The 25,643-nt window shown below is 39.0% G+C and overlaps 3 protein-coding genes across 5 annotated transcripts; 2 read left to right on the top strand and 1 right to left on the bottom strand.

The window, feature by feature from the left end:
* The first annotated feature begins 317 nt into the window (after positions 1-317).
* On the top strand, positions 318-8,178 carry LOC121946730 (glucose-6-phosphate 1-dehydrogenase-like). Of its 2 annotated transcripts, XM_088082199.1 has the most exons (13): positions 318-477; positions 1,140-1,177; positions 1,299-1,407; positions 1,994-2,211; positions 2,288-2,446; positions 3,135-3,260; positions 4,346-4,439; positions 4,538-4,724; positions 4,864-5,099; positions 5,954-6,030; positions 6,133-6,225; positions 6,336-6,401; positions 7,797-8,178. In XM_088082199.1, exons 1-13 carry the CDS (start codon positions 349-351, stop codon positions 7,807-7,809), a joined length of 1,545 nt encoding a protein of 514 aa, XP_087938325.1. In that variant the 5' UTR covers positions 318-348; the 3' UTR covers positions 7,810-8,178. The 2 variants fall into 2 exon arrangements, with proteins under 2 accessions (XP_087938325.1, XP_042347388.2); XM_042491454.2 differs by lacking the exon at positions 7,797-8,178 and having other exon boundaries at positions 6,336-6,514.
* On the bottom strand, positions 8,175-18,041 carry LOC121947473 (ceramide kinase). Its single transcript, XM_042492539.2, has 13 exons — positions 17,658-18,041; positions 15,164-15,259; positions 14,874-15,011; positions 14,661-14,789; positions 14,225-14,288; positions 13,965-14,110; positions 13,046-13,120; positions 12,767-12,919; positions 12,393-12,498; positions 10,936-11,039; positions 10,464-10,660; positions 10,074-10,384; positions 8,175-8,655 (listed from the first exon to the last, which is right to left on the bottom strand). Exons 1-13 carry the CDS (start codon positions 17,779-17,781, stop codon positions 8,541-8,543), a joined length of 1,758 nt encoding a protein of 585 aa, XP_042348473.2. The 5' UTR covers positions 17,782-18,041; the 3' UTR covers positions 8,175-8,540.
* A 2,241-nt stretch (positions 18,042-20,282) lies between these two features.
* On the top strand, positions 20,283-23,314 carry naa10 (N-alpha-acetyltransferase 10, NatA catalytic subuni). Of its 2 annotated transcripts, none has more exons than XM_088082196.1 (8): positions 20,283-20,492; positions 20,652-20,750; positions 20,879-20,937; positions 21,028-21,073; positions 21,202-21,317; positions 21,415-21,459; positions 22,257-22,343; positions 22,497-23,314. In XM_088082196.1, exons 1-8 carry the CDS (start codon positions 20,472-20,474, stop codon positions 22,684-22,686), a joined length of 663 nt encoding a protein of 220 aa, XP_087938322.1. In that variant the 5' UTR covers positions 20,283-20,471; the 3' UTR covers positions 22,687-23,314. The 2 variants fall into 2 exon arrangements, with proteins under 2 accessions (XP_087938322.1, XP_042347654.1); XM_042491720.2 differs by having other exon boundaries at positions 20,286-20,492; positions 22,257-22,341; positions 22,504-23,314.
* Positions 23,315-25,643: the final 2,329 nt, after the last annotated feature.

Here is a 25,643-nt window from a genome sequence, read left to right as displayed (position 1 = left end):
CATCTGAATAGACTTGATACAAGTTTTACTGAAAAAGCTTTTGTTTTTTGTTTTCAGGTTGCCCAACCTGTTGTGACTGAATTTGCAGATTTGATTTTATGCATAAAGCTTTTCCATACACCTGACCTGCTGGAATCCAGGGGCTTGAGAGCAGAGGTTACATACATTACAAAGAATGAGGAAGTGGTCACATTACAGCATTATTTCTTTGCATCAATAGGTGGCAGCATTAACTCACTGAGTTTTTTTCTGCAAGGCAATGATGACAATTGAAATTTCACCATGCTGGTGGTGTCATGTAACCACAGGGAAATACCAGTGGCCACAGCAGGGGCAGGCTGAGACCAGATGGGCCAGAAGATGAGCTCTGAGCCTTTGACTCGCTCTGAGGTGTTTGGACAGCTCAGGAGGGAGCTCTACGGAGAGGAGCAGTCCACTCGTACCAATACACACATATTCATCGTCCTGGGAGCCTCTGTGAGTACAAACTCTCAACTTTTTACAACATGACATGACTGTTTCCCCTTAAAGCATAACTCATACACTTACAGTTTCTTTTAACACAGATTTATAGAAATGTTTGGTCTGAAAGTCTACAAACTGTCTTGTTTGATGAGGTCTAAATTTCTAACTGCATTTAAGTGAAAAGATGACATTTTAAAGTGGCATGAGTCCAACAGAGCCTCACAGGAGAACAATTCACTGGCTTGATTTGCAGTTTGGTAATCAGAGAATGAAAGCCGGGGAATTAACGCATGTTGACTGAAATGTGCCACATCTACTCTTTCCTTTGTCATGCATTGAAAGACGGGGATAATTTTGGAGCAAAAACATTTTTTGTCAGACTGTTCTTGGCCTTGAGCCCAGCAGTTCCATAATTAAAATGTTTCTATTTATCCCTGTTTATTTTCCTTTATTTTGTCAAAACCATTCATCTGTTTAGATTATTGTGAAGTGACAGAGGCCTGCAAAAAAAGCTTGTTCAAAGTTCTCCCATTAGTCAACAGATCCACCCACACCTCATCATCATTTGTGTTTAAAGTTTACCTACCCTTTGGACTCATGATTCTCTTCGGCCACAGTCATTTTAAGTAGGAATTCATGACCATATCTCTTTTTTGTTTGTGTTTTTTGCACAGGGGGATCTCGCTAAAAAGAAGATCTATCCAACTCTATGGTGAGTAAAGGATTGCTGTTCAAACACCAGTTGCATTCAGAGTTTCTTATAAGTTGTTTAATGAGGAATTGACCCTTGGCCAGTGTTAAACATCACTGCTTTTTGACTATCCCCTCTTTAGGTGGTTATTTCGAGATGGCCTGCTCCCAGATGACACCTACTTTGTGGGTTTTGCCCGCTCCAAGCTGACTATGGAAGACATCAAGACAGCATGTCTGCCTCATATGAAGGTAGTACATCTGAGATGAGGTTTTCATTAGATTTGATTTGTTTTTATTTTACTTGATTGTAAAAAAAAATAAAAAACTGATTTAAAATTCATATTGCGTTCCTGGACGTCAACTGTTTAAAATAAATACAAATAAACACAAAAAGCGGAACAAAATTGAACCAAACCATACTAACAAACCATATTACAAACGCTACATATCACTTTAGATATTATGAAAATGGATGCAGTGCAACAAATTAATCATTAATCAGTTACATTCTGTGTTCAACCAAGTACACTGAGGCTACTAAGGACCTGTGCTCTGATTTAGTAGGTTGACAGACTGTGGAACAAAAGAGTTGCTCAGTCTGTGGGACTCTTAAACAAAACAAAAGCTGATGTTTTCTTTAAATAAGATGTGAGAGACAACCTTCTTTTAGTATCATCATCATCATCAAACCATTTCAGCAAAAACTGACTGAGCATTAAGAACATAAGTTCATGCAGCTTGAAAACTTGACTTGACAAGCATTTGGCTCATAATGTTTTTGGGCAGAATTGTTTGTGGTGTTTTCTCAGAAATCATTTTTCGACTTTTCCCTCAGGTCACTGATGAAGAGACTGATTCTCTCTCAGCCTTCTTCAGTAAGAACTCCTACCTGAGCGGCTTGTACGACGATGACAGCTCGTTCGCTCAACTCAACACTCATCTGTCGGCTCTGCCTGGGGGAGCTGACGCCAATAGACTCTTCTACCTGGCACTGCCACCCACCGTCTACCACCATGTCAGCGCAAATATCAGAGCCCACTGCATGAGCCGCAAGTCAGTGTCTGTTATACTAAAACGATGGTTTGCTTATTTAATGACGTTATTCTAATCAGCTTTGTGTGTAAAATAGAGGGTGGTGCAGGATTATTGTTGAGAAGCCCTTCGGCCGAGACCTCCAGAGCTCACAGGAGCTGTCAGTCCACCTGTCCTCCCTGTTCTCAGAGGACCAGATCTACCGCATAGACCACTACCTGGGCAAAGAGATGGTCCAGAACCTCATGGTGCTCAGGTAACAAACTCCACACACACATTTTCAAGCACTTTACCACATGTGTAAAGTTAAATGTCACAGACAAGAATTCAAGAGTACTCATTGTCTCTTCCTTCCTGTGTACATGGTGTCAAGAACTTTGTTTTAAATCATTTTAATTTACATGCATTATATCATAATGTTGACTCATTGTAATTTACATAAAAGAGTTTTGAAATGAATTCACAGAAATAAAATGGATGATGTTGAAGATAAGATTGTATACTGTGATTAGAAGAGTATCAAAAAAAGGAAAAATAAATTTAAAACAAATATGCATAAACTAAATAAAGCAGGACATAAAATTGAACTAAGTGTAGCATAGAAGCTTCACTTCCCCACTTTGGTATTCTCCTTTAGTTTCCCTTATCCTTCTCAACCCTTTCTGTTCCCCTGCACCTTACCCTTCTGTCATTTACTGACTTATACTTAAAATAAAACATTGTTTAAGTGTATGTTAAAACTCAGGAACTGCACTCTGTGCAAGATGTAATATGAGGGGTTGCCAAATCATATTATATTGTGGGAGTCAGCCTTTTAATGTGTATCTTATAATTTTAAAATGTTAGTGTTGTGGATAGATCACGTAACCACATATTGGAAGAAGGAACTATTGTTTCAGTATTGAGGGTTGCATTTTAGCAGTGTTTTCTTCTCTCACCTCCAGGTTTGGAAATCAAATCTTTGGACCCATCTGGAACAGGAACAGTGTGGCCTGTGTGGTCCTCACCTTCAAGGAGCCTTTTGGCACTCAGGGCCGCGGAGGATACTTTGATAACTTTGGTATCATTCGGTGAGGGACAGTACATCAAGCTAAAAGTGAAAACACTTAATACAGTGTTACTGCCACACTTGCTTTGCTCAGGAGCCACTTTTTCAAAATGATAGGAGGCCAGAGACCACATATAAACAATAGCATATATAATAAATTAATTGAAAGGTTTTCTGTTATGCGGACAGCTGGAACTCAAATAGATCACTTTATTCCAAGTCGGAGCTAGGAAACAGCAAACTTAAGATCACACAACCAAAACAAGGATCCAACAATTGCTGAACTTAAAACCAGGAATTAAATACAAACTAGTCTGACAAGGGGATAAGTGCAGGTGGAGAAAAGGGGCAGAGAAGCTCAGGTGAGGGGAACAAGGTGATTAGGTAGGAGAACAGGCAGGGAGCTGATTGGCTGGTAAAAGCTTAAGTAGGAACACGTTAAGAGAAAAACACAGTAAACAGAAACCCAAAAACCAAGAAAACACAATCTCATCACTGACTAAAATAGGCAAATTAAAGGAGTCTTTGTATTTATTTATATTTATTATGCTGTCAGGTTTAATCATCCATCTGTGGCCATAGTATGCTTAAACTTAGCTGTATTGCCCAGTGTTTATATATGATCACTGTATTGTTTTGACTTTTTATTTTATTGCTGTTTTGTTTTAATATTGTGTTTTTTAAAAAAGAAGTTTGTAACCTTGTTATTATTATTATTATTATTATTATTATTATTATTATTATTGTTATTATTATTATTATTATTATTATTAATAATATTATTATTATTATTATTTTATAATACTTGGTTCAGTCTTTACAAAAAGTCATCAGGACACTGGCTATGTCTGTTTTCAATATGTTTTTGTTTTTGTGTTTTTTTTTAATAACAAGCTGTATATTGATGCTTTTTAATGCACACTGAAACCTTATGTACATTCAAAGTGCTAAAAATAAATCCTAGTGAATCAATTTCTTTTCACTGTATATCACAAAATACTTGACGGGCCACCCGGCACCCTTTCTGGCCTGCAGGCCATAAGTTAAATATTACAGCACTATAGATCCTTTATTTGTCCTGACTCCACGTCTTGTTTCTCAATGCAGAGACGTCATGCAGAACCATCTCCTCCAGATGCTGTGTTTAGTTGCAATGGAGAAACCTGCTTCCACCAGCCCAGATGACGTGAGGGATGAGAAGGTAATATCAATGATTGGGGGAGATATTTGGAAATATTTCTGTCTAAAATTCCAGAGCATTTATATCACTGCAGTCCTGTAATCATTTACGTGCTGTAGGTGAAGGTGTTGAAGTGTATAGCCCCAGTTGCTCGGTCAGATGTGGTGCTTGGCCAGTATGTGGGGGACCCTGAGGGTGAGGGCGACTCCAAGCTGGGTTACATTGACGACCCCACTGTACCAAAGGGCTCCTGCACTCCAACATTTGCCACTGTGGTGCTTTACGTCCAGAATGAAAGATGGGATGGTGAGGTGAAACATTTTTTGTTAGAATTTATCTTGTTTCTTCTGAAGTCTACGGTGTACAGGACCCCCCTCTGATTTGTTTCCCTCTCATGTATTTCCATCCTTCATGTCCATCATCACATCAACCACACTTCCACCAGGCGTTCCTTTCATTCTCCGTTGCGGTAAAGCTCTGAATGAGAAGAAGGCAGAGGTGCGTCTGCAGTTCACTGACGTGCCAGGAGATATCTTTGAGGGACGCTGTCAGAGGAACGAGCTGGTGGTGCGGGTGCAGCCAGACGAAGCCATTTACCTGAAGATAATGACTAAGAGGCCCGGGGTTTATTTCAGCCCAGAGGAGACTGAGCTGGACCTCACCTACAGGAGCAGATACAAGGTGCCGCACTTAGGAACAGTTCATCTCAAATTAAAAAACAATCACATTTTTCTCTTACCTGTAGTGCAGTTTATCAGTCTAGATGGCTTTGAGTTGAGTTGCAGAGTGTTGAAGATGTCGGCTGTAGAGATGTCTGCCTTCTCTCCTATATGATGGAACCAGATGGCACACTGCTTGTGGTGCTCAAAGCACAAAAAAAAGAAGAGTTGAGTTGAAAAACTCAGCAGCAATGTCTCTTTCCAGAAATGACCCAGTTACTGAAGATAATACACAGACCTTGTTGTAAACAGTTTCATGTAGGAACTATTCTCACACTATTTAACTAAAACTTCCAACTGCATCACTGTGCAGAAGGAAGCGTGCTTTAACTGCTAACTCTCCTGAGCTTGTGTAGAGCTAAGTGTAGAAAATGTTCCAAATAGACTTAAGACAGTTTGTTAAAAATCTTGGCCACATAATGGTTGAATATTATTGTCTAGTATTGTCTAACATACTATAATACTCTTTACACATAAGTGGATTATGAGACAACGGGCCCCTGGGCACAGATATGCAAGGTGCCCCACCACCTCACACAGACACACAGACTTTTTTTTTGTCATTTTGTGTCTCTTTGTGGTCATTTTTATTCTTTTCCTGATTGGTACATTTTAATTTGACATTAAAGGCCAGGGGGCCACCTGACACTTTGGGCCCCTTGGCCTGTGCCCAGTTGGCCTGTTCAGTAATCCATCCATGCCTCTCTATCATATCTTATCCAAATACAGGCTGCTGGGTTGTTTTGAAGAACTGCAATATAGCAGAGGTTTCCCATCAGTGTTTACAGTTTTTTAACATCTGCCATCTTCCTTTAGAACGTGAAGCTCCCAGATGCGTACGAGAGGCTGATACTGGATGTGTTCTGTGGAAATCAGATGCATTTTGTCCGAAGGTTGGTTGCACCACTTACTGTCTTAGTTAATTGTCTAGGTATGTTGTTTAAATGATTTGTTTTGTTTTGAATTGACCTAAACTGGTCTTCTTTCTGTCCCAGTGATGAGTTGCGGGAGGCCTGGAAGATCTTCACCCCCCTCCTGCACCAAATAGAGGAAGAGAAGAAACACCCCATCCCTTACACACATGGAAGGTGAAATAATGCATCTGTTTTAATGAGACAGAAATCAACACGCGATGCACGTTTTCCTTTTCACTGATTTAACGTATCCTCATCCTATCTTTTCTTTGTTGTGTCGACAGTCGCGGTCCAAACGAGGCAGATGAACTCATGAAAAGGGTGGGATTTCGCTATGAGGGAACATACAAGTGGGTGCAGCCCCACACAACGTGATGCCTTCTGTCTCACGCATGCACACTCATTCATGAGCACACACACCACTGTTGGCAAGTTTACAAACAATAAAGTTTACTAAAATCTGTCACTGCTGTATGCTGTGTGATTTTGCCTGCATGTAAAAAAATAGAACTGTTTTTTATCTCTAACCATTCAAAAATGAATGTGGAATAATAACTGTAGTAGCCTGATTTAAGTGTTCACCTGTTGAACTTTTTTAATAAATCACCATGCACTCTTTTTCCTGCACTTTTTTAAACTCTACTTCTTCGCACCTTACACCTATGACCTTAAGATTTATGAGACTTGATTGACCTTTATATTATGGACTGAGTTATGATGGATGGACAGATTCTTCTCACAAGATTGGTTGATACATGTTAATGTATCAAAACTTTCCAGGTTTTATACTTTTCTACAAAATATGGTGTTTCTGCCATGTTCGGCAACAGGTGCTACTCACCCAACAAAACTTCTGTTCAATGCATTATCAGTCATTATGTATACGTTTACATTAATAAAGACCAAATGCTGCATTGAAGTGGGCTGGAATAATCTGAAAAATGAGCTCCCAATCATATTTCATGGCTCAACTGATCTGCTGCCTTTGCTCTTTGTTTTTGACTTGTTTAAACACTCTGAGCAATGAAATACAACACATCTTCTTTGTAGCATCCATGTTGTTTCTACACTACAACTTAGAGCTCATGAACACACCAAATCAGAAAAAAAGAAAAAGACCGTGCTAGGAGCGCATGAATGAGGTCTCAACTAAAGTCAGATTTAATCACTACGTATTCACTCACCTTTGCATGCGTCATGAGCACTACCCCACGAGTGAGTGGGGTAGGGGGTGATTCATCACCACTGGGGTGTTGAACAGGCTGACCTGGGACACAAACTGGACTCCAAAAAGTCCAAAACTCCTAGTTGTTAAAAACAATTGTTCATTTTTGCCCATCTCTAGAGCATGGGTTGATATTTACACTTAGGGTCATTTGAATGCTAGGAATAACAGCTGTTCTGTGCTATCTGCAGGCCTGTGTTTACAGTCATCACCAAACCATGATGACACTGAACTCCTAATAATATTTATACTGGGAGTGCTTGTTGGTCTGGTTTGTAAGAGCATGTGACTGTTAATAAAAGGGAAGCAAGTTTAAATGTCTTGCTAAGGGAATAACTATGTGTTTTAAATCCAAACCAAAACTTTAAATACTCGCTGATATCACTTTTTATCAGTTAATCTGTCATAATGCACACATGAGTTTTGACATTACAACTTCAAGTTACTTTCAAATTTGTTTTTTTTTTAATTGCCTGCAAAAAACTGATGCTGTTTCCTGTCACCCATCTGTCTCTACCAGGTTTGTGTCCTAGCTGGAGGGCCTCCCATCTACAAACACACTCAAATACATACACTGTCTGACCAACAACAGACCATGTGTTGATCCTGCCACTACTTGCAGGGCCATGGGAAGTGCAGTAAAGACGGACATGTGTTGTGTAAACAACTTCTCTGGGACTATTTTATTTGCTCTTTTATGTGTTAATTGATTTACAATTACTGTATACAATAACAATATCATTATCTGTCCATATTGAAAGCTATATTGACAGTTAATAAGGAAGGAAATAAGGAAGATATTTTAGCTCACTCTAGAAAAAAATAAAAGTTCATACTACACAACTGTTTATGCACAACATAAAGCTGTTGCTGCTGCAACAATAAAGAACAAAAGGAGTCGGGTCAGCTTCTTTATTCTTTTAACTTCTGTTGACAGTCCCCATGATTTTATTCGCTTCAAGCTCAAGTGAAGAGAAATTACATTTTCAAACCAAACATTGTGTACAAATACGGTATACCATAAAAATGTGCACACAGATAAGTGTATAATTTAGCAAGTCTTGTAATAGTATTTAAACAAACAGTTTTCAACCAACACACACTAATTTAGGAATAAATAGTGTTTTTTCATTATTGCAAAAGGAAAACATGTAAAAGTACCTGAAATATTAGGAACTCTTTGGCCATGACAGACTAGCTGTCTAGGTAAATACGCAAATTAGAAACATTGTCACTTTTCTCTCATCATCCAAAATTTAGGTGACTATTTGTGTCGGGTGCATCCTCCTTCACACTTCCCGTTTTCCTCACCGCAGTTGTGTATGGCCGCTCCATCCTCGATGCCCCTGGCATACAGACGCACCAGCTGACCATGAATCCTGAAAGTGAAAACAGTTCAAAACTGTGCTGCTGACAAATAATTGTCCTTTGCCATCTGTGCACTGTGTTGTTTTCTGTACGTATATGACTGAGCTGAGCTTCAATTAATTTTCATTGATTTTTGCTGACTATGCAATAGATATATGTACTTTGAAGTTGATGCTACAGGACCAGAGAAAAAGGGCTGGGGCATTTTCTTTTGCTCACAAGATGTCTTGTCTGGACAAACTAAATAGGTCATGTTTTTCATTGTTTTCCTGTTTTGTTTTGTTACTCACCTCTCCTCTCGTTTCACTTCCTTACTTCCTGCCCTTGTGTGTTTTCCCGCTTCTGTGATTGTCTGCCCTGAGCTGATGTGTTTCACCTGTGTCCATTTATCTCTGCCTCCCTTGTGTATTTAGTGTGTGTGCTCTCTGCTGCCTGTGCCAGTTCATTGTTGTACCTTCAAGCCTTCCAGTGCTTTTCCTAGTTTTAATGTTCCTGATTTTTTTAGATCCTTGCCCGTGTTTTTGACCTCATCCTTTGGCTAGCCCTTATTGGATTGTTTGCCTGACTGTCTGCCTTTGTATCTAACCTTTTTGTGAAGACTTTTGATTATGCAACCGAATTGTCTCCAAAGTTGTCCAACACTTGAGCATGTCTTGTCAAGTAGGAGAAAACCAACAACTACTTGGCTGCACTGCGTGGCACCAGACTAATAAATAGGTGACATAATACGAACTTGGCCAAACAGTAAACAATATGGCAGCCAGCTGATAACAAATAATCTCATATTACAGTTAAACTGTAAAATAAAATATATTTTTCAAAATATTTTAGGCCAGAAATGGCTAATGGAATAAGAGAATCATATTTGATCAGCACTGCCCAGTTTTACCATTTGATCTCAGTTTTTTTTTTTTAGCCTCAATTTTTCCAATACAGAAATAGGCCAACTGCTTTCTGTTAGCAAATTCATATATTTCAGCCAAACAGTGCACTTAAATATGTTTCTGAAGACATTTTAGGGGAGAAACGGGCAATACAGTATCAAAATCTCGGTTTATATTTGTTCAGAGCAGCTTCGTTTCACCACATGATTTGGAGTCTGATTTTAAGGGAGAGAGAGGGGCGGGTCTCTCACGATCCCCTTCTCTTCTCTTTGTATCCATGGTGATGGTGGGCATACTAACATGTGCAAGTACAATCTGTAATTCAAACAAGAGCCCCTACAGCCAGCAAAAATTTGAGCTGAGTGATTAGCAGGAAGTGCTGGGTGCTGGCACGATGGAGGGAAGTTCACCACAGTTAATTTACCAGACTTTGTGATACAAAGTTGGTTGAAAATCAGCAAATTGTCTCTTTAATGCAGTAGAAGGATAATACAGTAGCTTACGAGAAAACACTGAACAACACGTGGATGGTTGTACTCTGTTACCTGCTGAGGATCTCGGTGGAGGCCAGAATCTCTCCGTCACAGTTCCACACTGACACAGATGGAGCTTTACTGCAGCACAGGCAGCACAAAAAGGGGGTCCCTGTTTTCTGCTCATTTGCCATTTTTCGTCCCGTGCTCGTCTCTGCCAGGTGCTGCTGAGATCCAGTCCTGCTCACAGTCTCAGCGTTGCCTCTGTCTTCTTCATCTACCTCACCATTCAATCCTCCGATCTCTTCATATGCCTCTTTGTCGTGGGGGAGAGAGAAACGGACGGCCTTTACGCGGTGGACCTCCACAAACGGCAGGTCAAACTGAGAAAAGTGGGAGATCAGGTCAAGCAGTGTTTAAACTTGCTAGTCCAGCTTTGCTGTAATGTGAAAGTGCTCATACCTGGTCCTGTGTGCTCGTGTGCCTGTAGAGGAACTTGAGGAATCCAAGCGGGTGAGAGTCCCACACCAGGATGAGGTCCCCTGTTCCATCCGCCAGGTGAGCAGAAGGAGAGAGGCCCAAAGGACTCTTGGGACATGAGCTGGACATACAAGTGAGAGACACACACCTGAACCTGCCCTCCACACTCACCCACTCACCTGGACAGACACAGAAAGAGAGACATGATGCTACATTTAAAAAATCATCACTAATGAATCTTTAAGAGCCATAATATTGTTTTTGCATGTTTTAGCCCATAGTGCACTTCACAGCATTTACCACAACAGGCTACACTGGATTTCTGACATTTACTTTTAAACGACCACTGGTTTGAAAGAATTGCTGAGATTGTTTTAACGGGAAGTTTACATGATTTCTACTAAATGGGCTAAGATATACAAATCCAGGACTTCCATGTATGTCTTTTTATTACCTTCTGAGTCACTACTGGACTGGCTGACGTGGGAGCTGTACAGGGAGCCTGAATCTGCAGAGTGGGGGAAAAGTCTTTCTGTGCTTCTGGAGCACACACTGCACCTAAACACACACACACACAACACAAAGAATATTTCACTCTGCTTGTAAGTCTGTGAAATAACAAGCTCCTCGACCTTGACACCCATTCATAAGGGCTCCATAAAGCATTTGCTAACAGCCAGAGGCAGCTGCCTCAGACAAAGAACAAGTTATTGTACACTATAACAGGAGACGGAGGCTCACCTTTCATCTAGATCAAGTTCCTCTTGCCATGGTTTCTACCCTCCTTAAGGTGCACCCAACACCTGAGTCCCTGCCGCAGGTGGTAGCAGTTACAGTGTCTGGAGCAGCAATTGAACCATTTTACTGCTGCTTTAATAATAATGATTCTGCTCCCGGGCCACTTTCTCTTTTTTCTCATTAAAAGGTCTACAAGGTTTAAATGGCTCTTGTGGCTGAGATAAGAATGAAGACTTAGAGAAAGGCTGGGAGTAAGACCAGTAAAATGTAAAACAGGAAAACTAATTTCCTAATGATAATAATTTCTGGAATATTATATATTATTCTTTAGACACTGTCACCTTACAACCATGTTTTCATGGTCATCACTTTAGCTATCCAGGATGAGTCACATGGCTGAGTTACAGTCACATGACACTGGAAACTTCAGTAATACAGTGGTGCAGGAATTATATTTTCTATAGACCATTGAAGGATTAACATCGCCTTGGTTTCCTCGTCAAAAGCCATTAGGAGTTTTACATTGGCAAAAAACATGTTAATGATACTTACAATTTTTGTTCAGTAAGCTAATCTTCACAAATGAACACCTCTTTTGTGATTTTTAAAGCATAAATGCAAAGACCAGATGTAATAATAGAATATTAGGCTATAAATGAAGTACACGATGGTTACATGATTTCATTGTCACCCTTACAATGACGCTTTGAAGCCGAGTTCGGCATGGTGATGTTCTGCAGTCACATTTAGTCAATTGATAGCAACCATTGTTTTTAAGACACTTAAAACCTCCATGCCTTTTCAGGCATTTAACCAAAAACCCATTGAAAATATCCATTTACAAGGGAACCGGAAGTGCAATAATGCTAACTCATTTCCACATTTAAAGACTCTTTGCTACACCAGAGATCCTCATTTTATAGACAAAACTACCTCTGTGTTACAGGGAAAGTACAGAAAATGCCCCCACATTCCCAGGTAGAGTTTGGCAGTTTTAAATGTTAAAAAAAACCCACATCACAAACACAAAATTTGTTTGTATGGTATCTAGTGTGCACACTGTAATTTTCTTATGCACACTGTAATTTGAGAGTTTGTTTTGTGTTTTAAATGAACTGAACTGTGTATACACTCTTATTTGTGTATTGTCTGGTCAGTGGTTTTGTGTTTTACCCCGAGAGGCAGCGTGTCCTGTCTCTCGGGCTGGAGAGAAGCGGGTCTGCTGGTAGATACTGAACTATGCCTGCATAGCTTCTGTTGCTCAGGTACACCATTGTGCCTGTACAAAGGAAAGCAATTGGGTTAGCTGAAAACTCAAAACACTAGATGTCTACACAACACTTTAAAAGAGAACGTATGTGGAGAATGTGGTTTTGTGACATAAAAGCATGTACATCACATGAAGGCCTTTCAGCTATGTCATAGTGCTATCTTTGACAGTTTCAGGATGAATTTTTAACTTTAAGCTCAAAATAGAGAATGTAACAGCGTCCTGTGTAATTCACATGCAGTCATTTCTGTTCTCTAAATGAATCATCAGAGCGCACCTGAATAGTCATATCGGAGAGGTCCCATCCAGCGGTGTTTCTCACTCTCAGCCAGTACATCACCGTAGAAGCCATAACCCAACAGAGACACTGAGTAACGCACCAGAGCAGAAGCCTGATGGACTGAACACACATCCAAAGGCTGAGAGTCTCCTGCAAGGTGTCGTGGGAAACAAGAAGAAGTATACAGACTTAACTATGGAGCTCAGAGTTGACAAAATTATTTCGGTATTTTAAGAATTTTATTTAACAGTGATTTGAATGAAAATCCTTTCTCACCGATGATGATGTGCAAAGCTGAAGTAACAGGGTCGATGACTCCCACTGTGGCGTAACACACGCAGTCTGTAGAACCTACAATACATACAATAAAACAGGATTAGTATGTCACTGCTCTAACTCCACCAGTTTAGGAATGCTTTTCCCTTTAAAACCTGAGAAAGTACTTGTTTTAAGAAACAAAACAAAAAAATCACTGGGAGAAGGCAATGAGCAACTGGACGAGAAATTACTAATTAGCATGAAATTTGTAAAAAAAAAAAAAAGACCTGAAAATTATCACAAAAAAAGATTTAAAAAAACAAAGCAAAAAACAACAAACATGTGTACATAATTCTGTGACATGATTTTAAATGTGTAATTATTATTATTATATTTTCGGAAAAATTTCCCCTATTTTTTAATACACTTCTAGTAATTTCATCTCTGCTTTTAAAAAACAAACTACAGGTTTTCAGGTCACTTTCTTCTTTCCTTTTAAAAAACAAACAAACAAAGAACAGATTTTCAGGTCACTTTCCTAATTTCTTGCAGTTTGCAGTGCACATTACGTCAAGTTGCTATTGCCTTTTTCCCCAAGTGTTTTTAAAAGAAACCAATAATTTTTTTAAGGTTTCAGAGGTTTTTAATGCTTGTTGAATGCATCTGAACACAGCACAAGAGAACTGATCAAGGTCCAGGTGTTAAAGGGTTCTAAAGGGATAGTACGAAATCTTTAAAGTGGGCTTATATGAGGCACTAATCCATACTTAGTATATTACCTACAATAGATGATGGTCTGCACGCTCCCAGTTTTGAGTAGCAAGCAGGAGCACTGACACATAAGCATGCTGAATCCCATCTACTGTAAGTAACACACTTACTGAGGATAAGCACTTCATACAAATCAGAACAATCACTTTAATAACGGTGTCAATACCTGCAGGGATGATGCCAATGTGAAGCGGACAGGGCTGCAGAGTGACAGTGGGATCATTCTCACAAAGGCCTGCCTCTTGTTGCGTCCGCCCAATCAAACCGTGAAGTATTTCGCTGAACATGCCATCCCCACCCACACACACCACACTGTTATAAACAAGCACAAGAGTTTCTGTTGTGAAAGCATGTCCTGGGGAGCTTAGCTGTTATAATGCTCTCATACCACAATGTTTACGCTGTGGTGCTGCTGGCAGCTCTTACCCATCAAAGCCTGTCAGGTCTTTCTTCAGGAGGTGGTCTCTGGCCTGGTTTGCCCGCTCTGTCACTGAACAATAAAAGTGATGATTAGAATGTGAATCACTTTCATTGATATTTCTTTGAATAAATAGGTCTCTAAGACCATCTATGAGACACAATGTAGTTGTTTCTGTTTTTCACCTATTACATGAGAGGTTATACCAGCCAGCTCAAACCCTAAAATGTTGGAGCATTTTCTAAAAGGTGAAGTGTTTTCTGAAATGCTATAGTGTTTTCTTGAAAAGTAGTGTTTTCTGAAATGTTATTTTGTTTTCTGAAATGTTGTAGCGTTTTCTTGAAAAGTAGTGCTTTCTGGAATGTTGCCGTGTTTTCTAAAATGTTCTTTTGTTTTCTGGAAGGTTGTAGTGTTTTGACTCTCAGGGCCACCGTAGTTTCTTACCTATCACATGAGAGCTGATACCAGCCAGCTCAAACAGAGGGGCAACCAAGGAATGGTAGATCTTTCTTCCTTTCTTCTTTCCTCCAAAAGGATTAATAAACACCAACAACCTGCTTGGACGCAACGGACCTGAAAGAGACATTTATAATACTGCAGGTTGGTGGAAGTCAGCAAACTCTGGAGGATTTTAAAAATCTAATTATCCATTCTTACTGTGTGTTTTTAAAGCAGTTCTCAGGTGTTTCGTCCACTGGTCTCTGACGACCCGACTGGGGCAGCTAAACTGGGTCCGGCCCAGTCTCCATAATAGCCCATGAGAGTTCCCACTGCTGCTGCGCTTCACGTAGAAAACTGGAGGTAAATGATAAATAAAAGAATGCTGTAAAACTACAATATCACCTGCAGCAATGAGGAGAATTACAGGCACATATAATACTTAACTGTAAAGATAGTGCAGCATACACTGGTTTTGTGACACCTGGGAGTCTGGCAACAGAACCCACCTGTGAAGTCTTTGTCTGTGTCCTCGACTGACTTCTGGGGCAGGACCTCCACTCGGCCATCCTCCACTCCAACCACCTCTGCCACAGGTACTGAAACTTTAATCACACACACACACACACACACACACACACACACACACACACACACACACACACACACACACACAGCGCTATAGCTTCAGTGCTTCTTTGCATGCAATGAATAGAGTATTTAAACCAGTGGAAAATACTGCACTTTTCAAAGCAGGTGTCAAAGCACAGGTGTAAGATGAATAAAAGCTGTATCCCATTTAGCTTTTCCAATGCCAGGACTTTCTTATTGGCCTTTTTGACATTAGAATAAGCAAAGGTGTTAAAATAACATTAATAGTGACTGAAATCCATTTAACTGTTTAAGTTTCAAGGTCCTAGCGTTGCACATGCTGACTCACTGGCACACCTAAAAATAGCAGGGCCATCGTCCATTTTATAAGTTACACCTATAATATTAGATGCCTTAAAGAGGAACTTTACACCCATTTTCAAAATTTACGCATGCTATTAAGAAAGTCCGAAAAAATATGTTAACGTTAACAAATCCGAGAAATCCAAAATCTAGTGTGCTAATACTCAAATTGGGACATGGCATAAAGTCTGGAGCTGCTCCTTAGATAATGAATGTGGAAAGATGTTCCTGATGCCACCCTGAGCAGCCAGGGGGATGTTCTGAGTATATGGGTACATTTTCTGTTTCAGAGCTGAGAACACTACAGCAGAATAAAGCTCATTTAAGCACAAAAAAGAAGAAAACAAACATTCTGTGGGTCCACAAAATCTGGCTCCCATTCATTCGGTGTGTGCGAAATCACATACTACGCACTACATAGCGAACATGTGTACATACTTCTGTGTAAATGAACAGTAGTATGTGTAATCTGGGACCAAGTGAGCTGTAAATGTTACTTCCTGGAAGCCTCTTTGCTGGTTGGAGACATGTAACATGGTAACCTGTGCCAAGCCAAATTCTTCCAGTGTTTTGAAAACAATTTTGAAACTATATTAAGCCCTTGCAAATACAAATCTTCCACTTCTTAAATACTTACACTTAAACTGCATACCTTGTAGAACTGTCCCTGTCTGTTATGAATGTTGTTGTCTACCACACTGCATTGTGGGATATTTATGCAGTGTCCAGTCTTTGCATACTGTAATATTTCACTGGAAACAGAATGTAATTCATATACTATTTGTTTCATGCCAAGTTTTTTGGACGCAAATGTGTGAATCCTAGGATAGCAAAGGAATGACCCGCCTTACTCTCCATAAGATTGGCTCGTACATCTTGTACTTTATTGGTTTGACTGTTCAGATTTAGGCAAGAGAAGTGAGATTGGTTAGAGGGGTAAGAATGTCAACGTAAGCCCGTCGGAGGCAAAAGGAAGGTGGTCCATTCCTTTGTTACCCTGGGATTTGCAAATTCGCTTCTTGTACCATACTAAAAACTCTCATGTGCAGTTTTTGTATACTAAACAGCATGTTAGTATGGACTTAAAGTCACAGCTATTGTCTATGGAGCAGCTCATGCCATCACAAGTTTGAGACTTACTTCTCTGTTTTCTAGCTTTGAAAGAGAGCAGCTGATGCTCACAGATATTGATTGAACTTTCCTAGGTCATGGAGGTAACATATTGGAATTCTTAATTTGGGTGGTGTTCCCCTTAAATAACAACAGTTTTGGAGCTTGACTGTGTCCAAAAAATTTGAACGATGCAGCTTGTGTAAAGCATGCAAAAGAGACACTGTGTCTTTTATGGGTCAATACTTTTTAGTGCTATGGACTTAAAACACAAACCAAAGACAACACACTGTTATGTTAAAATGTATCAATGTTTTTTAAAGGGACAGAAGTGTGTTGTGTCAAACTGATATTTTTTTTTATTCTGTGTAATGACAACAGATCCCATGGGGCACTTCTCTCTGTGTAGTGACAGCCAGAGAGGCAGAGGCATTGTGGCATTGAAGAAATATGCCAGGAGGTGTGTGACTGCTCTATAGTCAGTGTTTTCCATGAGGTGACTCAGGTTGTGTCATGTTGATGCTGTTGAACTTGTTCTTCACGTTTTCTGAAAGCAGTTATGGTCTTATTAATTAAACCCTCCCTGGAGGCTAACTGTACAAAATTAGTTACATGTAAGGCGTAATATAAGTTGTTTTGTTGATGGTGTTTGCTTGGGTACTGCAACAACAAAAAAAAAGAGTCTTGATTGTCTTGATGTTATACCAGTTCAGTGACTACAGGAAACAGGTTGTGGCTTTACACTTGTTACACAGGAACAACGTGACAACACAAGTATTTCCCTGTATGTGTGTGCATTTATTGTTCATTATAAGGCGTTGTTTACATTGCCATTATATTATATCACTATATCATTTTATAGCCTGTAAACAAGACCATGTGACTCGATGTTGCCACATTTTAGATGGGTGATATTTGGGAGAGTAAAGAGCCACCTACTCGTTTTCTTGACTCGATTCTTCTTATCTACCTCGGTCCAGTTGAAATGCCAGCCTGTCAGGACCGCCTTGTATCTTTTATTCCCGACCCATAAACTTGACTCCAGCCTCAGATCCGTCTCCATCCAGGAAAGAAAAGCTTTTCAGCCACAGCGTCGCTATTTTCCGTCTCTCTGAAAACTTTTGTGATTATACTTTACAGCCATAACTACTACATATCTAAGGAATAGCAGCAGGATGGCAATCTATTATCGCCATCAGTCAACAATCCATCCTTATCTGACAAGTTTTGATCTTTCTTCTAATCTAAATCTGAGGATCTTTTTGGGGCCATCCTTCCTGTGAAATGTTGAAGACACCACCTCGCACACCGGAGTTATTCTAAAAAATATTTCCCGTTCAGTCACTCCCCGGTGACACCTGCTGTATTTGCATGTGGCACTACTGATTGGATGCCACTTTACCTGAAGTATGAGCTGAGCTTGTGTGCCTGCCAGGCTACTGTGACTGTTTATGGGATTTTTTCGCCCATTTTAATTCATTTATTTTACTTATTCTTTTATTGTATTCTTTTATTCTGTCTTGATTGTGTTTAATTCTATTATTATTTTTGTTATTACTGTAATTTTCGTGTTTAATGCGTGTAGTCTTTGAATCCTACTTACTCCTATGGTATGGATTGTTATTGTAATCTTTGTTTGTAATTGTTTCTCCATTTCTCATTATCATCAGTATTTCTTCTAAATAAGTTTTTTCCTCAGATTTTTCTTGTGTGGCCTTTGTTCTGCATTATTGGCTGTTATAGTTTTATGGCCTCTGCAAGAAACCCTTCCTGCATCTGCTTTGCCTTGCTTGTTAAAACTATTATTATTGGGGGTTTTTTTGTTTTTTTTGTTTTTATATATATATATACAGAAAGAACAATTATTGTACCACTGAAAAGGGAAAGTTTTACAGTAAATTAAAAATATAGGAGCCTATCTGTTTGGTAAGTAATAAGTAAAGTGTACCGTTTGAAATTACATGTTCACTTAAATTCCAAATACAATTCTGCAAATAAATGTATTTGTTATTTATTTATTTATTTATTTTTGGGCAGTTTGCATTACAGGCTTTCTGGAATGATGGAATAGGAAATTAACTAATAATAATAATAATAATAATAATAATAATAATAATAATAATAATAATATATTAAATAATGTTCACTGTTTATGAAGATCTGAGTATGATTTTTAAAAGACCTGGTTTTAGATTTAAAGTTAAAAAAAAATGACTGGACCAAAAGGACTGAATTTTATAGTATGTGAAAAATGTGGCTCATATATGCTCCGGAAGGACTGTCATCTGTCATTTACAGAAATAAATTCTTGATAGATTTGGTATAGTTTGTTAGTTTTTTTTAATAGTGGATTCTATGTTTTGAATTAAACAGTGTTGTTTGAGGTTGTGTGTAATTGCTGAAGTCATTCAAGTCCATCTGAATCAACATTTATTTAGATAACTGTGTATATGAAATTTAGATGTAAATTGTTTAAACAAGTCATATTTATGATGGCAAGTTTTCCACACCCAGAGGTCTGTTGTTCCTCCATTAGCACTCACAGAACAGTACACTATTTTTGTAGTTTATAGCTGTCTACCAAACAAGGCAATATGAACTCACTAGTGGGCAACCTGGGCAAAAACATAATATAGGCCCCTTGTTGACTTCCAATTCACTTTCAGTTATCAGGGTCAGAAAAGATTTGGTTTCCATTGAATAATAACACTAGAAAGCTTTAAACATTCTACTTGAAAGAAATTAGTAATCATTTAAATGCACAGAATAAAGACCTGAAAGACTTATTAGAATATAAAAACTTGTGAATTGTCATGGACAGTCCCTTGAGAACTTTGACTAAACTTAACCCAAAGACTTAAATGCAACTGTTTCCCTAAATCATTTCCTTGTTCTAAATTATAAAGACCCCTGAGGCCAGTTTGTGATTATAAATAAAATGACTTGACAGGACCACAATACTCGTAGGCTAATTAGACACGAAGTATTTAATTAATATTCTTATTTTGTGGAGCAAAGTTGTAACAACCAACATAATGGATCCACAACGGGGCGTTGCAGCAGTAACCCGCTTCGTGTAGTTAGAAATCCAGTCCTGCTTGAACAACCAGATCATCCCAACCGGCGTCTAATTCACAGGAAAAAAGGAAGTGATCTACATTAGGAAACCCCTAATGTTATAATATTATAGAAACGTCCTAAAATCCCAGAAATACGCTAAAATCTCAGAAATGTCCTAAAACTAGAAATGTGCTGAAATCCTAGAACTTCCTAAAACGCTAAAAAAAAAAATGTCCTAAAATTCAGGAAATGTCCCGAAATCCCAGAAATGTGTATGGGGCTCTTGCTACTGGCCCCTGACCTTCTGTCATTTTGCAAAAGTGGGCCCCAAGCAAAGCAAGTTGAGTATACCTTGTGTATAAAGTGTGCGACTCTGAAGTATAATCCACAACATAACATCCGGGTTTTTAACAACGTGAAGGTATTCTTCAAAATAAAAGTGATTTTATGTCATGCTTTCCTTCCTCACGCAAGTGTTACAACTTTTACTGTGAAGTTTCAGCGCACACCGGAAATGTCTGACATTATTGTGGCACGCTCCTTCCTCCTCCTCCTTCCCTGTGTGCAAGTCGGCTAAGCTAGCTAGCGAAACAAACTCTTTCAAACCTTGTAGTGTAATTATTATGAATTGATTGATCCGTATAGTGTATTTTATTTCTTTCTCCGCAGCCCAGATAACAAACAACCAACAACATGAATATACGAAACGCAAGGGTAAGTGTGCTGAAATGCTCTCGTCAGCCATGCTGTTTCTACTAGCTAGCTAAGCTAGCATAGCTACTACAGCCTGCTCGTAAGCTGTCCAAATATCGCTGATTTAAGGGTTAACATTGTTACACGGACCTTTTTATGACACTCAGTTTTTTGTTTCAGCCGGAGGACCTTATGAATATGCAGCACTGTAACCTGCTGTGTCTTCCAGAAAACTACCAGATGAAATACTATTTCTATCACGGATTGTCCTGGCCTCAGGTGATTCACTGTGCACTGTGCTTCCTGTTTCTCTTGGTTATGCTAACATCTCTGCTCCTGTCATCTAAACCTTTATAGTGCTGGATTTTTGCATGTCTGACACTTATTGTTTGTTCGTATTTTGTCAGCTCTCATACATTGCAGAGGACGAAAATGGCAAAATAGTGGGATATGTGCTGGCAAAAATGTGAGTATCTGTGAACATATTTACTCATATGACACCAGTTGCACTAAGGAGTTATATAATATGTTGCAAAAATATATTTTTTGTCAATAGGGAGGAGGACCCTGATGATGTACCTCATGGACACATCACATCTCTTGTGAGTGTGGACTTAGAGACACCTCATACATCTCATCCATAATATATACAGTGTCTTACATGTTTTATAGTACAGAGATATTTTATTTGGTTCTCTGGGACAACAAAACCCTCATCTGTGTCTTCCAGGCTGTGAAGCGCTCCCACAGACGTCTTGGCCTGGCTCAGAAGCTGATGGACCAGGCCAGCCGGGCCATGATAGAAAACTTCAATGCTAAATATGTCTCACTTCATGTTCGTAAAAGGTGCTGTTGGCTAAGTGTGCATTTTGTCTTTGTGCACAGGTTCTGACTTTGTGTGATTGTTTTCAAGGGACTTACCAAACTTTTCTCTCCACCGCAGCAACCGAGCAGCCCTGCACCTGTACTCAAATACTCTCAAATTCCAGTAAGTCTGTTTATGTATAAAGTGGTATCTGCCTACAGCTGGTATTGCCGACTGAGAGGTGACAAGAATTTGCAGCACAAAGGCGGCATAGATGTCTGGTAGCTCAGAAATAATAATTATAAATCAAATGTAAGTAGTAGGTAGTGCAAACTTTGCTTGGGGACTTAGTCATAAGTTCAAGTTCCCCTCAAAGGTTCCAGACACCAAAAGTGAAATCTCTAAATGTTGCCAGTTATTTGGGATTTTTTCTCTTTTAGATAGTTCTGCAGGAATGACGTTTTTTTTGTTGACTAACTTGGAATTTGTTTTCACCTTGATTTCCTCAACAAAAAGTTATTGGGATTTGTCCATTGGATTTTGGATTACTGGAGAAAATAATCTCTCGGATAAGATTTCAGACATCCAACCAAAGACCCATTTATAAAATCTCACTGACTTTGAGATAAATAAACCAGAATTGAAAAAATGCAAACACATTTCCAGGTTTTAGGACTTAATCCTGCAGCACCCTATTTATCAGGTTTAGTTTAAAATCAAATACTGTGTAAAGTTTTAGTTCCCAACATAATGTAACATAATATTTGGCCTAAAAATTAGTCACCAATCAATATATTAGGCCTTTAAAACACTGAAATTTCTGTATAAAAAACAAAACTCCTTCCAGGTTTCTGAAACCCCCAAATTCTGAGTAAAAAGATGCAAAGGATATGACCTCAGCATCCTCAATAGCAGCTACAGCTCTGACTTTTACATTTCTGTTCTGACTGTAACTGATGTGATATATTGATCCTCCACAGGATTAGCGAGGTAGAGCCTAAATACTACGCAGATGGGGAAGATGCCTATGCCATGAAGAGAGACCTAGCCCACATGGCTGATGAGGTGACTTAATTTTCTGTGTTTATTTGCTATGTCAACACATGTTGGTGCTACACTGACATTATTTTCACTAGTTCCTCAAATCTATAGGGGACATGTAACATCACTGAACACAGATGAGCAGACTAACTTTGAATTTTGTGTTTCTGTTAATATGTCCCAAAGCTGAGAAAGCCTGGAGTGCGTGTTTCGGGCCAGGAGGCACCGTCTGGCCAAAGCCCGTCGGGGTCTGGGGACCAGGAGAGAGAGAACGAGAGAGACAGCGGAGGAGAGAGCAAAGAGTTGAGTGAAGTCAGCGAGGCAACGGAAAGCACAGACGTTAAAGATTCTTCGTCTGATTCACAGTGACACCGCAGTCGTAGACATTTTTAAATTTATTCTTCACTTCCTCTTTTTATCTCAATTTGACAGTATCTCTGGCTTTACAAACTGACTATCTCTGCGTCAAAGCCATTACAACATTTCCATCAGAGGTTTTTCTTAAATCTCATTTTCCACTGCAGTGATGAACGAAGAGTCTTAGTAATGACGTCAACCGGGGTGTTATCTAAACGAAACTAAAATTAATTACTGGTCTCAGTGTTTTTATTGGGTGGGATGTTGTCATTACCAAAAGTGGCCCAAAGCTCTGTTAGATTTAGAGAATTGAAAACAACTTCTACTTTTCAAGTTGTCTCAATTTGGCCTCTTAATTATTTAACAGAATTACGACAAATAAATCTTTCAAATAATACCTTTCGCATCACAATTTTTTTCTTTCAGTCATTGATCATAAAAGCTGCGTAAACCTTGTTTCCACGAAGCAGTCTGGTTTAGTTCAGGTTGTTGCACATTAGAACGGTTATTTTTGCATTTGCATTATCAAAAGTTGTGGATGGTACCAATAGAACTGTACTCCGTTCTGGACTGTTTTTCCATCACCTCTCTGTTGGGATACTAAGCAAATTGATCTGATAATAAAAGGTTGAGCTAGAAACTTTGCAGTCGGTTGATTGGTAGAGAGTCAACACTTTTCTTGTTGTGGCAAGTTGGCATACATTTGTCAGCAGTAACGATAAGATGCAAATATGTTTTGTTGCCTTTTCATCTTTATTCGGTGATTGTTAGTAGCCATAGATTTAAAAAAAAACAACAAAAAAAACTATGTAATTGACTTTGCTGCACAAGGGCTACCACTGGAAATTACCAGCAACTTTTAAGGTGAAATTTTTTCAAGCATGTTATGTAATGCATGAATTAACATTGTTATTCATTTAACAGACCTTTTAATGTCAATATTTGTTACTTTGACCATTTTTACGGACTCTCTTCCATGACATTTCATTTCTTTCCACTTCATGTGCTTAAAAAATGTTTATGAATTTCAACCAGTTTATGCAAACTGCGAAAATTCCATTTCTTCCCTCAGAGGGAAAAAAAGTGGCGGCACGTCATTTCTGCACGCTCCAGCAACACTACACCCCTGCTCTGCTGTAAACACTTCAGCCCGTTTCTTTTATGTGCTGAAGATGTCGCACAACTCTGTCCTGTGGACGATCGCAATGTGCAGACATTTTTCTGCATCATCGGTGAATAGGAAACACAGCGAGTGCTGGATGGAGCAGTAATGCGGCTATTACATCTGGTAACAACCCTATCTGCATCAAAGAGTACTGTCTGCAGTGTAAAAAACACATCTATGTTTAGGTACATGTCCATACGGATGACATATTGATCTATGGGTACTAAATCAAATCAAACTGGTGGGAACGCAGCTTTAGTCATTTATTGCTGAGTATAAACCAGTAAGTTCTGATAACAGTCAACTGTTGTGGGCAAATGGTTGAGCTGTCCGTCGCCACTGTGCAGTGATGAGGTCAATGAAATGTCTAGATGTATTTAGTTAAAATGTTGTAATTTTATTGTCAAGATGTATAATAATACCATTTACATAGACAGTGAAGAGGTTACTCTTTAATTCAACTGTTACAAATATTACTTTTGTTTTACACAGTCATAGAGGTACACAAGAGCCCTAGTAAAGGTTTCCATTGATAATGAACTAGCCCCTTCAGTATGTGTAGGATCTGACTATTTCCAGCTTTGACGTCTCCTGGTGGTGGCAGCCAAAAAGACACTGTGACATACAGAATTGCTCACTGTTAGCCCACATCAAACACTTTTCACAACAGACATTTAAACAAGTTATACTAGAAAAAAAGCACAGGTCTAGTCAATAATAAATAAATCAATAAAAAATCATTAATGATGGCTGCATTCCATTCAGGGGAGGCCCTGGTGATGTCCATGCTGGCTCACTGGGCTGAAGTCATGAGTAGACCTGTCTCCGCTTAAAGGAACAGTAAACGGAACTGAGTCATTGTTGATGTGATTAATTACTTTTCCTACTTTGACAAGTCAAAATGTCTGCTGTGAAAATTACACCTACAACATACTGCACCAGCTTTCAACAGGGTTGTTGCATTTTTCTACAAATAAAAACACATGCCGTCATGATAATAATGCTACATCCAGGGGATTTAAGATAAGTCAAAGCATGACAATCAACATAAAGTCAAGTTGAAAGACTTTCTGTCATGACTGATCTCTAGATTAAACCCTCTTTATTTACAGCTTAGCTAAACGTAACTGCGGAAATCGTTTGATATGAACTCATGTCAAGATTCAAAATTTGCAAAAAACTTCAAACTGAAAAGACAAAAGAGCAATTAAAAATGCACTTGTACTAGCAACTTCCCTTAATCAGAAGGCACATTCTGGCCAACCAATGTCAGTTTAAGTGGTTTTTAAATGCTGATTACACATCATCGCACTGCCTGTTAGAGGAAGGAAACAGGAGTGAGAGAGAAGTACATGACTGATAACAGCAAATAATACACAATGACATTCAAGTTCAGCTGTCATAAATTTGAAATGGCTCACATTCACACCTTCATACCATTTAAACACTTAACAGAGGTGAGAGAAGACGACAACGCTGCTGCTGTTCAAAACATGTCTGCCACGGTGATCAGATAAATTATTTAGTAGCAGCGAATTGTTTCACGTTTTTAAAACCCCCAGTGTATGTGTGAAAGTGAGTGGAGATTTTCTCGGAATTTCTTTTTTTTAGCTTTTGTGTAACTGTTTGACGTTAGGTGTTTCCACAGTTGCAAGCCATGCATTAGTCATCATAAACTGTGGTCATAAAGTATTCAAGCAAATTGTGGATTTTACAGGCTGCCAGTCTTGTGCTAAGAATAATTCAGGAGTCTTTTTTTCCATCAACTGAACACAATAGCAACTAATTTCACATACTAGCCCGT

Source organism: Plectropomus leopardus, chromosome 9 (genome assembly GCF_026936395.1).
Source record: "Plectropomus leopardus strain MGB_pleo_1.0 chromosome 9, ASM2693639v1, whole genome shotgun sequence".
Taxonomy (NCBI): domain Eukaryota; kingdom Metazoa; phylum Chordata; class Actinopteri; order Perciformes; family Serranidae; genus Plectropomus; species Plectropomus leopardus.
This window is presented reverse-complemented; position numbering and strand designations above follow the sequence as displayed.